The 13344-nt window shown below is 39.9% G+C and overlaps 1 protein-coding gene across 1 annotated transcript in view; it reads right to left on the reverse strand.

Moving 5' to 3' along the window:
• Positions 1–234: 234 nt before the first annotated feature.
• Positions 235–13344, reverse strand: part of FBN2 (fibrillin 2) — a 242819-nt gene continuing 229709 nt past the window's right edge. The window contains exons 61-65 of the mRNA XM_077911529.1: positions 12936–13064; positions 10582–10701; positions 5844–6075; positions 4542–4713; positions 235–2140 (exon numbers count right to left, since the gene is read on the reverse strand). Of these exons, the coding sequence (XP_077767655.1) occupies positions 1766–2140; positions 4542–4713; positions 5844–6075; positions 10582–10701; positions 12936–13064 (1028 nt within the window). The 3' untranslated portion in view covers positions 235–1765. The remainder of the gene's footprint in view (positions 2141–4541; positions 4714–5843; positions 6076–10581; positions 10702–12935; positions 13065–13344) is intronic.

Raw genomic sequence — 13344 nt, forward strand, 5'->3', positions numbered from 1 at the left:
ACGTGGAAGGGAAGGACCTACTGCCTTGATTTTGTCCCTCTACTTGAATAGGACTTTGTCGCGGGCATGAACACTCCTGTTTACTTTGTGCCACAGATTGGACAGCAATCTCTCATTTTCCTGTAATTGTGCCTGGCTCTCCTTCTGGCACTTTCATACAGGTCCCTGTAAGCAAAGCCCCCAGTGCCTTCCGCCAACACAGCTATAGTCCTACAAAACTCTCAGCCAGCAAACTACCCCAAAATAAGCTTTATTGCAAGAAAAGTGTCATATTTGATACATAGACCTACAAAAACAAACAAAACCAAAAACCATAAGTTTTTCCTCACAAACACTTGATTACAAATTTATAGTTTCTTTTTTTTTTAGGTATTAAAAAAACAAAACAAAACAAACCCCCAACTGGATATGGATATAATTGGTTATGAATCTTTGGTCAGCACAGGTGTGAGAGGAGCAACCCGGAGCCTGCATGTGCTTTGGCCATTTCACATATGAGGTTTGGTCACTGGTCCAGGGACAGGTTCTTGGGTTGAGAAGTACACAGGGACGTCCTCTTAATAGCATGTCCTGGTACAGAATCTTTTTAAATGACTAAAGCAAACTAAACATCAATTCATTGTACAAACATCTTTCATACACAATAGGCTATGATAAAACGAGGCATATGGTGTATAACTACAGTATTAATGAAAATTCTAAAAAAAAATGGATTTAAAAAAACAACAACAACATATATTCCTTGGCTGTACTGCATGATTTGTTTGCACATATGGCAATCCTGAAACAGCTTGAACATAATAAATGCACCATTAATCTAAGACAGCACCAAACACTACAGAACGCCAGGCGTTCCTTTGCAGAGGACCGGCAGTTCAGCTGCCTCGGTACCGCGGGGGCGCAGCGCACCCCGGGTAGGAATGAGGTGTGATGGGGAGCACGTGTGCTTCCTTGAGGTTATACGAAGGAGATACAGTACGGTTTGGCCTGCAACGCTACTGGTCTCACAAGCAGTCAAGGTATTTTGCTACAGTGGTTGTGCTTCATCTTCGGTTGCCTGGTGTGTCTGGTGATGAGGACTGTCATCGTCACAGCGAGCTGCTCTGGCTTTTATCTCCTTTCTGAAGGATCTAATGACATTGCCGTCTTTTAAGTTAGTGATTACACTGCCCATACAGCTCTGTGTGGCTTTCTTTAAAATAATCAGATGTGTACCAGTTGGACCACTGGCAGAAAACCAAAGGAAACATCTCTTGGATCTACTGGATTTTTAAAAAGCACCTCTAAAAGAAATAGCTCAAATTTATAAATCTAAAGAAAAACAAGTGAGTTTCCCTTTTTTGTTTACATAGTTTGTTCATTTCTCCATATATTACTGCATTAAAAATAAATAAACATCTATATTTTTTTTTAATTAGCAACTATAGCAAAATACCCAAAGTGTTACAGACTGCTAACAGGAAAAAAAAAAAGCTCACATTATTTTTGTGCATTTAGTGCCATATGCTGATCTCTTGAACATTTAGTTTTAGTTTTCTTTTAATATATTTTTAAAGTGAAGTTATATAAAAAATACAGTAACCACGGTTGCCTTTGTACTCAAATCTTTGGCCATACCAGAGTCTCAATTATCCTTCCCTGGGAGGGTCAACATTCTGCAGTCTGAGACAGGGAGGCAAGAAACGAAAGTTGTCTTTTTTCCCTCTTTACAATTAGTCACCGATTTCTCCCAGGCTTCTGCAGGCTGAAACCAGGTCTGAAGGGATTAATAGAGCTGAATCTGCAGCCTCATTCTGAGAGCCTCCCCGAGCTCCCCTAGGAGGTAGTCATCCTCATTGCGGTCTTCCAGTTTCTTAAGCTCCTTCTTCTTGTAGAGAGGGACGCTAGAGATTTCCAGTGTGTACGTGCCGGGCGCGAGCCTCCTCTTGGCTGTGTGCAAGTAGCTGAGCCCGTTTCTTTGGTGGATGCGGAAGATCCCCTCATCGTTCCCTTGGGAGATGACATAGCGGATGTGGTTGTTAAGGGGCTCGATGGCAGGCATGAGTTCCAGGATGTGCTCCTTCGAGCCGAGGCCGGAGAGGTTGAACTTCATTTTCATGGGGCTGTCCATGTCGACACTCTCCAGGCTGATGTGTTCCACCTGGAGAAAGAGCAGGAAAGGATGTGGGAAGAAGGTCTAAGGCACAACCAGAGGACTGGGGAGGGACATGCTGCTAGGGCTGCAGCCACAGTGACGACTGTGTCCCCTTGGAGCCAGGAGTCGGCTGGGGGAAAAGTCAGCTCCACAGAGCCTGGAGAGCTGTACAGCCTCTCATTCACCTTTTCCAGGTCCAGTAACAGGGTTGAGCCTACAGAGAGCATTACACATTTCAAAATATTTTTGATGAGTTTATGAAATAACATACTTACTAATAAGAAAAATAATTGAAGAAATGACTGTAATTTTTATTTTTTTTGGCTGGAGTCTAAACTAGAAGTGCAGGGGGCACCTGGGTGGCTCAGTCGATTAAACTAGAAGTGCAGCTCTTAGCCAATAGTAGGGACAGTCCCCCAGAGCAATTTTAATTCCCATGGCCTGGCTTGATGTGTAAGTGAGTGGTAACCATGAGTGGAGTGTATTTACTGAGAGCATCAGTGCAGACAGAGGCACTTGCAGAGTCCAGGGCTTGAGTTTGTACCAGCTTTGGTAAAAAATCAGTGGGGTGGGGCCCAGACAAACCAAGTCTCACTTGGTCAGAGGGGTGGGAGGTTTTAGAATGCTATCTTATGTTATTTTAAAAAATTTATTTATTTATTTTAGAGAGAGAGAGAGAGTGAGCAAGCAGGGAGAGGGACTAAGACAGAATCCTAAAGCAGACTTCACAGTGAGCACAGAGCTAGATGCAGGGTTAGATCCCAGGATCATGAGATCATGACCCGAGCCAAAACCAGCAGTCAGCCACCTAACCAACTGTACCACCCGGGTGGCCCTAGAATGCTATTTGTAAGACAGGCAGAAATCCAAAGCTTTGAGTGGATGCCTTTAAGTAAGAACTTGGTTCTAGTGGCACATAAGTGCCCATTGGAAGTGCCTGGGGGGCTCAGTTGGTTAAGCGTCAGATTCTTGACTTCAGCTTGGGTTGTGAGATTGAGCCCCACACTGGGCTCCATGTTTGGCATGGAGTCTGCCTGAAATTCTCTCTCCCCTTGCCCTCCACCCCTCCTCCTACTTGTGCACACACTTTCTCTTTCACAAATAAATTAATAAAATCTTAGAAAACAAAACAAAACATGTCCATCAGTCATCAGACAGAATCTTGTCCCCAGTACCACCATGGGAAGGTTTCATAAGCAAGATTTCCGGATTTGTAGTTAGGGGTACTTGATGAATAACTCAGTTGCCATATTTAAACATCAGTTAGTACCTAAGTCAACTTAAGGTAAATCTAACACTGGCCTGATTATTATTATAAAATAGAACCATAAACATTTTGGCTAAAGAAATCTAGCCTTATGGATTAGGAAAGCTTCAGAGGCCCAGAAAACTGAAGCAATATGGTCAACTCACACAGCCAGTTAGTTGTTGCCTAGGGGTTTTTTGGTGGGAGAATTTTGCAATGTTATCTGAAGAGGGTGGTGCTATTCCTGATCTTTGGGAAAATCATCAACATCTTTGGTTACCAGATATTATTTTGGTGACATTTACTAACAGGTAAACACTGTTTACACTGTAACACTGTTTCAATTCAATTTTGTCAGCCTTCAAGGTAAGATTTTTTTTTTTTTAAAGAAGGCCCGGTGTAAAGCCCAATTGGGTTTAACCTCAAAACCCTAAGATCAAGACCTGAGCTGAGATCAAGAGTCAGATGCTTAACCAACGGAGCCCATCTAGGTGCCCCCAAAGTTTTTTAATCCTATTTTACAGTGAAAAAATTGAGGCAAAGAGAAGTTAAGTGAACATGCTCCATGTGACATGGATAATAAGTGGGGAAAACCACATAGTCATGGCCCTCCCTTTTAACTACTCAGTTAAATGCTATCAATAGCAAAGAACCACCAGCAGGCAATTTGGATCTCTAGTTTCTTACAAAATATACTTTACTTGGAGATAAAATTTTTTATGGGAAGAACACTTATCTAATAAATGTCACAGAATATGAGACCTGGTTGGCTTATCCACTGAAAATTAAATTCAGCCTAGTGTACTGCATTTGTATAAAATAGAACTGGACAAATTCAAAATAATTTGTTCTTTTGAATCATATCAAAATTGCTATTTCCTAGATGAACACCTTTTTTTTTCCCCCACTGATACAAATAAAAAACAAAATGTAGGATTTGAAGCTGTGAATCTTAAAGTTTTCTTCCCTGAGTCCCTGTGTTTGCGCTAATAACGCCACTAATTTTAGTGTGTGTCTGCCATATTGTGTCTGTGAATTAAGTTATAACATTACAAGAAAGTTTTAACTTGACAGAGGCCAAAACCTATGTAAAAAGTTCACTGCATAGTGTTACTGCATAAGGATAAAATCTTGTGACAAAACAGAGCGAGGTTTACTCACAGCTGTGGGTTCAGGTTCCTGAACACTTCTCTTCTGTCTGCCGTCTTTCTTAGAGTAGCCATTGATCTTACACTCATAGCATGCTTCTGGGGACAGAGCATTTTCCTCGTCGACCTCTGCATCCAGGGACAGGTACTGCCCTTTGTTAAATCCCATTCCTGAGACACAGTGGCTATTTGCAATGAGAAGCAAGGCATGGTTAGACTTCACCATTAACCATGACCATAGTTTTCCAGTGGTAGAGCAGGGACTTCAGAAACAAGGAGCCAATGAAGTAAACTCTAAGCTTTAAACATGAAAACCTCAATATTCTTGGTAATTCTTTCCTTCAACACTTAAAACATGAGGTTCTCCCTCATTCTGAACATCAAAATTCTTCTGAGAGTGAGCTCCAGGTTTCTCGAATTTTCAATCCTAATTAGACCGAAGCAACTCAGGTATTGTTACATCAAGAAGGAAAAAAAAAGAGCAAATTATGAATTGCAAAAGAGAATTCAAAGAGAATTTCTGTTACTTTATAAGCTTAAAGCCTGTGCTTACTGCTCTTTAAAAAGCTCTTTGCTGTAACTTTTGAGATTTCTGAGCTCCCATTATGGGTAGTGAGAGTCACTGAGTTGGCTCAAAATGACCCTTGTCTGGACCAAGACTGGTTTCAAGCATTATTAGGTACCAGTGGTAGACAGATTAGTCTACACCCCTCAATGCCTGACTCACTCACTGCTCTTTCTGGGAAAGGTGACCCTGACTGACTCGTACATTCCCATCCTCTGTGCTGTGAGGGCCAGCTGCCTTGATGGAAGGCTGCAGGTAGCCAGTACCTCCACCGCAGCCAACAGGACTTGAGACGGCTCACTTGGGAGAGTGCCATTAGCTGGAAGCGACCCAGCCTAGATGGTGCCACATGAACCAGACACATACTCTCTATGCTGTATAAAGCCAGATGAGCAAAGGGAGGGACAGACTCCTTCCTTAGGGACCCCTGGGCTAGCACTCGTCATATTCATGTCACTGGGAACATGGGAGCAGCATTTTTAAACATCTCTTTGTCTCGGCTTGGAGGAATCTGACTGAATCAATGTAGGCTGTTCTGAGGGGCAAGCGAGTGATCTCTGTATCTAAGTTGGCCTTACGGTCACCACAAAGGAGGCGATCCTGCTGCACTGACATAACCCATGTACCTTCCTGATGGTACTTGTTCCCATTACCCGGAGTCCTCTGAGCAGTCCTCTTGCCTCCTAGACTTTTAATCACCACTCACTTCCCTGCTGTGCCAGGACCACGCCTGCTTCCCTGGAGCCTTACCCCTGTCCCACTCTGTAGTACCCGGGAGGGCAGCCACAGAGATAGCCCCCTTCCGTGTTGGAGCAGCCATAATTGCAGGGGTTCTTGGAGGAGGAGCACTCATTGACGTCGTGGCAGGCACTGGAGAACTGGTCAAAGGAGAACCCAGAGGGACAGACGCATTTGTAACCTCCAAGGGTGTTGTAGCAGGAAGCAGAGCCGCAGGCATTGGGATTGGAGCATTCGTTCTCGTCTAGGGGCACAAAGGAAGAAGCTCTTATGTGGGGGGAGGGGCGCTGAGGTGAAGAAGAGCCCAGTGTCAAAGTCACGACGGTTTTTACGGGGAAATATCTCTAGAACCATATTTTAAAAATGTTTATTCTGATGGTTGATTGGCAAAACATATAAAATTAGAAAAAAACAAAACAAAACACCAAAACCCAAAGAATCCCCCTAAAATATGGCTTTAAAAAATCCTTGCTCTACCCTTTTATGCTCTGTTTGGGCTACGTTTCTCAATATGATGGCAACCCTTGGAGAGAGACATCTGTAGTCCTTCTACTTTTATTCTCTGAACTGAAGGTTATTTCAAAAGTCTGAATCTCAGTTCCATGGAGTTAGAAAGTAGATCACTAGTTTCCAGGGGCTGCAGGGAGGGAAAAACAGAGAATGTCTGCTTATGGGTATGGAGTATCTTTCTGGGGTGATGAAATTGTGGTGATGGTGATGGTGAGAATATACTGACCACCACTGAACTGTACACATTTTGAAAAGATTTTACGGCATGTGAATTATATCTCAATTAAAAAAAACAACAACAACCCGTATCTGGGTACACTACATTCTCCCAGCAATTCCCAAATTCATTCTATATGAAGAGAAAATATACATAAAATTTTAAGTACTCAATTAAAATAATTGAAAGAAACATTATTTAATTGAATCTGTTCGACTGAAAATTTAGTATGCTTTTACTACTTGAGAACCCATGAGGTGCACACTGTGTCTTCTGAGAGAGGTTTGCATCCAGCCATCAGCTGACCTAAGTTTTGCTTGTTTAATAACTAACCTTACACTGTAAATTCCTGATGTAGGATAATTATAGGTTATACTTTCAGTTGCTCTTACTTTTATAAAATTAAAGCCTGATTGTGCTTTTTAACTTTGGAGATTGCAATTTTCCTCTAACTGTCTGGTTGATATATATAGCATGTGGCTTGACTCCTTTGGGCTTTATTATAATCCACATTTCACCCTGGGCAGAAGTCACATCTGTTCCATGGAATTCTTTTGGATTCTTGTGACTCCAATGAGCACAATGTGTCTGTTTACCGAATATGTGACAAGTTTATGTTTCAGCCCACGTGGGGAAATGGTCCATTTGCAAGTAGATGTGTGTCTGGGATGCCACAGCTCCAGGGAAGTGCATATCTGCAGTAGCTCAGTGAGATTATGGAGGATGCAGACAGTCTCTCAGTGCCCAGGCTTCTCAGACAGGAAATATAACTCCATTAAGTACAGCACACACAGGTTACTGAAAGGGCAGATATTTTTGTTTTGTTTTGTTTTGTTTTAAAGGGCAGATATTATTAGGTAACTTGTGTGTTATGATTACAGTTTCAGAATTAAATCAGGCCAACAAAGAGAGAATTCTAGATATGAAACCTGCTAGGATTACCTAATATGTATAAATTCTTAGTCTTCATTTCATGAGAAGAAAGTATTTAAATGAATTCTTAATCACCAGGCTACCTACGACATAGACCTAACTGCTGTTTTATTTCTGTATATGAAAGACTGGGCATTCTGCTACGGAGGCTTATCTGCTTTAATCATTAAATCTGACATTTATATCCAGTACTTCTCTCGTAACAGAGAATGTAAATTAGGTTATAATTAAGAAAATGGTCCTGCTATGAATATAGTATTGGACATGGTGTTAGGGAGAGAAATTATCAGGCAAAACCCATTACTTCAGTAAATGTCATTTACGTATTACTGACAAGAACATTTAAAAGTGTGTAATGTTTCTGTAAGCACCATGCTGTAGTTCATGTTTGTATGTTACAAATGTACATCGTGGTGTATTTTTATGGATGCAGGTAATCTCACTTTGAAAATATGTTCATGCTGCATACGTACTTGGAACAGACTCACGCTTCACCAAGCTGTGTTCACATTATTTTGAAGCGACCACAGAAGCAAGTGGGAGTTAATGAATACTACAAAACCAAAAACTTCACTGATACATTATTTTTCTTCATGAGCAAATGTTAATATTCACTTATTTTCAATTTTGAATAATCATAATGCTTGTAAACATTTTAGAAATGTTACCTTCCTATACATCTGTACAGTCTATGTACCAGAATGGTATAGGTGTTCTCTGGCAAGTGACTGGGAATATCTTAAAGTATTCATTTGAATTAAAACTGGTTTTTTTCAGTATTAATACAAAAACTGTCCATTTTCCTTAAGTTGGCAGTAGTATTAACAGTTTAACATTACTTAAATTATCTGATGCATTGACTCGGAACAGTTTTGCTCATTTACTGAGAGATCACATAAATCTGAAACTGTTCATTCTGCACATCCCTCCTCGAGCCTATGAAATGACTAGTGATATTCACACATGCAGGAACAGATAAAAATAATTTGTGGCCTTTCAATTTGCATTTTGTCATAAGTCTTATTCTTTTGGTAACATGCTGCTTTTATTAGTTCCTGATGGTTTATTTAATTCTATCTCTGCCATATATTTGGGTTAAAATTCCAACTGGAATTATGTGGATTCAAGGCCAGGAAGTCAGCAATTAAAGTAGGGACCACCTTGAGTCCTCAATCCTGCACAGGTGAATCTAGAACCTTTCAAAATAAATCCCTGCTGTCATACTGTGTGAGCTGCTGTAGGGTGACTGCCTTGCTGAAGTGCCTACTCAGAGGCACTTCAAAAGGGAATTAGGATGTACCATACGGTGTTGATTTTCAAGTCAGACTGATTTTTTGAAAAACTCTACAGCCCTTTTTGTTCTAGATGTTTTATAGGAAGAAGCTTCAGAAAACTTAAAAACTTGGAAATTGAGATGATTCTCTATGTATGCTCTTACTTATATTATACTGAGGATCAATTTAAAAATGAGATTTCTAGGGCAGCCCTGGTGGCCCAGCGGTTTAGCGCCGCCTTCAGCCCAGGGCATGATCCTGGAGACCTGGGATCGAGTCCCATGTCAGGCTCCCTGCATGGAGCCTGCTTCTCCCTCTGCCTGTGTCTCTGACTCTCTCTCTCTCTCTCTGTGTGTCTGTCATGAATAAATAAATAAATAAATAAATAAATAAATAAATAAATAAATAAAAGAGATTTTTATTTAACAGGCTGACACCTATGAAGTATTAGAAGATCGTTCTTTTGCCTTAAGACCCACCAAATTAGCCAAGAAGTCCATGTTATTTTATAAAAGGTGAGTCTTTCCACTTTGCTTAGTAAACAAAGCAATATAATTATTTTAAACTGCTTTAACAGCTATCTAAAAATGTACTGTTCTCTATATTCTGAAGAGTGTGCTTATACTATGCCTCTGTTTATAAATCAAGAAATGAGGGCCTAAGGACTTTGGCAACATTTTTGTGTGGGAAGAAAAGAAATGTAAACTTAGGAAATCATTTTGATTGACTGCCTAATAATCCTTGAAAATCTGTTCGTAACTTCTTGATCATCAATGGCTTCTGCATTTCTCTGTCCGGGTGTCTATTTGTGGGGTGACAAAGCATCTGTCTTTGGCTTGGCACAAGACCAGAGCATCTCTGTGACTTTCACTGAATTGGCTTCCCTCCTAGGAAATTTATCTTGATTTTCTCTTCTCAATTCACTAAACTGTCATTAGAAATTTCTTTTGAGAAGACCACAAAGGATAAAATCAGATTAATTTATTTAGTGAATGCTCACAGTGAAATATCTGAAAAACACGTGTGGTAATTTAATCACTGCAAAGGCACAGGAAAGCACCCCGTGGTTTCTCTGCAGGACACAGCTCCCCTTTAGGCTGGCATCTGATGTCACAATATGTTGGATGGCAGGTCTATGAAGTGCATTCAGGTGGAGCCAAGAAATGAGGCATATGCTAAGTGAATCAGCTGGCTATTCAAGTACAGAATACTGTTCTCTTTGATCAATCTCCCCTTAAAAGGAGAATTTCCACTGACTATTATCAATGCCAGAACAGGGCTGACGGCCTACAGATTTTATTTTACAAACTCTTTTGTCTAGAGTTTTCAACAGAATTAGCCCTAACTAGGTACTTTTTCTACCTTCAAATACTTAACCTTCTTCATTAAATCTATGTAACTGGAAAGCACAGAGGGATAGTCCTCATTAAGCTGATCTGAATTCATTTAGATTCATATGAAAGAGATGGAAGAGCAGTTCTTCAACCCCAAATCTAAAGATAAGAGACTGATGAAGAAAAGCCCCTGACCTTGGCAAATGATGAATCTTGACAACATCTTCAGAAAGTTAAGTTTATAAAAGCTCTAGTTTAGTTACCTTTTGGGTATCTTAAAACAACATTTGTATTCTGGATATTTTCAAACACAAATACAGAGACTAGTGTCACGGATCCCTGTGCATCCCTCAGAAGGACTGGTGTTAAAGTTCTAGGATTCAAAGGCTACACTGAAACATCAACCTTTATTATTTGTTCATCTTACACAAAGATACCTTAAGGTAAGAAAAGCAGATGCTATGTAACCAGAGAGCACTCACCAACACACTGATTCCACTGGTAATGCTGAATATACCCTTGAGGGCAGCCGCATCTGTAGCCTCCCAGGATGTTCTGACAGCCATGCTGGCACCTGTGGTTTCCATCACATTCATCCACATCTGCAAAAACAATCCCAGCATGGTATTTACGCACCCTTTCCTCTACTGTTCTTAAATGCACTCCAAATACAACCTGGCTTAACTATTATCAGGGGAACTAATAAATAAGACACACAGAGAGGCTGGGAGTTTTTCCAAGTCACATGGGTATTAGTCAGCGGTGATACAAAGAATGGTTCTGAGATAGGAGCCCACTCTTTCTTCTTCTTCTTCTTCTTCTTCTTCTTCTTCTTCTTCTTCTTCTTCTTCTTCTTTCCTTCTTTCCTTCTTTCCTCCTCCTCCTCCTCCTTCTTTCTTTCTTCTTTTTCTTCTTCCTTCTTCCTCCTCCTCCTTCTCCTCCTTCTTCTTCTTCTTCTTCTTCAAGATTTATTTACTTGAGAGAGGTGGGGGGAGGGGCAAAGGGAGAGGCAGACAGAAACCCAAGCAGACTCCCTGCTGATTGTGGAGCCCCATGTGGGGCTTGATCCCACAACCCTGAGATTTTGACCTGAGCTGAAACCAAGAGTGGGTTGCTTTAATCGACTGAGCCACCCAGTTGCCCCAGAACCCACCTTGTTATGCTGTCCACCCGACCATCCCTGTCAGCTCTTGAAATAACATCTTCATTTCAGCAAATCAACAATAGCAACCACAAATGTTACATGTTTTGGATGGATTAACTGCATATGGTGTGACTTATTTGGTAGGTGATATAAATATATTTGCATTTTATATTCCAGTAGATTCAAAAGTGATTCAGACTTCTAATCCTCATGTTCGAGGGGCACCTGGGTGGCACAGATGGTTAAATGTCAGACTCTTGGTTTCAGCTCAGGTTGTGATCTCAGGGACTTGATATTGAGCCCTAATGGGACTCTGCATTTAGCGCAGAGTTGGCTTGAGATTCTCTCTTCCTCTGCCCCTTCCACTCGTACTTGCTTGTGCTCTCAAATAAATCAAATCAATCAATCTTTCAAAAAAGATCACGTGGGAGGATACAAGCACTACAGAGATACCTAAAAAGTATAACTGTTAAGCACACAAAAATTTTTATTACCATTTGAGATTAGATACAAAATTAAAATATTTAAATATGTTATTTTTAGATATGATGTGGTATTGTTACAACATATGGAAAAATTTCTTTGTCCATACATGCATACTCTTCTGGAATGACAACTGAGGCTTTGAAATCTACTCATAAAGAGTGAAATAAAATTGGCATGTTTGATGTGTATATAACAAATTTATATGGATAATTAATAAATGGTATCTTATGTGGATGGTCACAGGCTGAACTCACACGTGGCAAGCAGCTGTATGTTCAGCATACTTTAAAAGTTTCAAGGGCTTCAAATATAAAACGTTAAAATGGAAATTTTTAAAATTGAATTTTTCTTGGCTACATATGAGATTTATAAATGTCCTATACTTCTTATAAAGAGTATATTAAAAACTATGAATATATTTCTAGAATCCAGATTCATAAATTTCTAAGAATAATAAAAGGGGACTAAAATCAATAAAGACTTAAATTGCAACAGTTTATAAAAATATAAGGGGATGTGTATAGTCTTATAATCCCTGGCATGAGTATTTTGTAAAAGGTACCAATTCTGTACTAGCACTTCCAATGGAGATCCTGGGGAACAGTGTAATATTTTGTTGAGTATAGGCAGATTCTTATTTTAGTCCCAGTTAAATGCCTCCTTTGACTTTACAGGAAATACCTATTTGGAAGAGTGGCTTGATAGAAAATGCCCACTGTAGAGAAGAACATGAATCAGGAGTCTCAGAACAAATAAAATGGAAATAGCAATCACATTCCCCAGTGCTTTTCACACATTTTACAATTCTCTTTGATAACTGGGTCCCTTCTTACACTTAACTTTCATACATTTAGTCATCATGCAACAAAAGTCCATCTTTTTTTTCTGAAATATTTGTACACTACTGTATACCATATTAGCTACAGAATTCCTTTTTAGTTTTTTTTTTCTTTAGATCAGTAATTAGGTAAAGACCTCAGTTACTTCAAAGCCCATTTCATATAGAATTTTTGTCCTATAATATTAAAGTCTTCCTCTGCCCCCAACATGATATATGAAAATGTATGAATGAAAATCAATTGCTGAGTTCTATTTCATAAATACTTTTTTTTTCCCTTTTGAAATGATCTCATTTTAATGGCTTGGAAGTTAAAAGAAAAATAGTTTGCTGTATTAGATTAAGGATTTTTGAGCAAGTAAACTCACCTTCACAGTTCAGTCCAGTGGCATCAAGAGAGAACCCTCTTTGGCATTCGCAGCTGAAACTTCCAGGCGTGTTTTGACAGATTCCCTTTGCTCCACAGAGTGAAGGCTGAGACCCACATTCATTGTTGTCTAGCAAAGCAAGAAGGAGGAGTGTCAAGCTTCCCAATCATTACATGACTCAGATTTCACTACATGAAGTGAAAACTGAGGCATGAAAGTCTAAGTTGCAAGATGTGAAAACTTTAGGGAAATGTATGCCAGGATTCACTGTCTGGGTAGAGGCAAAAGTGGCAAGAGAAAGACTATTTCGAGAGAGGTGAAATTAGAGTATTATCTTGGGTCAACTGAGGACACGGTTTTTGATAATGCAGACTAAAAGATTCTTAATATGTGTCTTCTAACATGAAGT

Source organism: Canis aureus, chromosome 10 (genome assembly GCF_053574225.1).
Source record: "Canis aureus isolate CA01 chromosome 10, VMU_Caureus_v.1.0, whole genome shotgun sequence".
In the NCBI taxonomy this organism is placed as follows: Eukaryota; Metazoa; Chordata; class Mammalia; order Carnivora; family Canidae; genus Canis; species Canis aureus.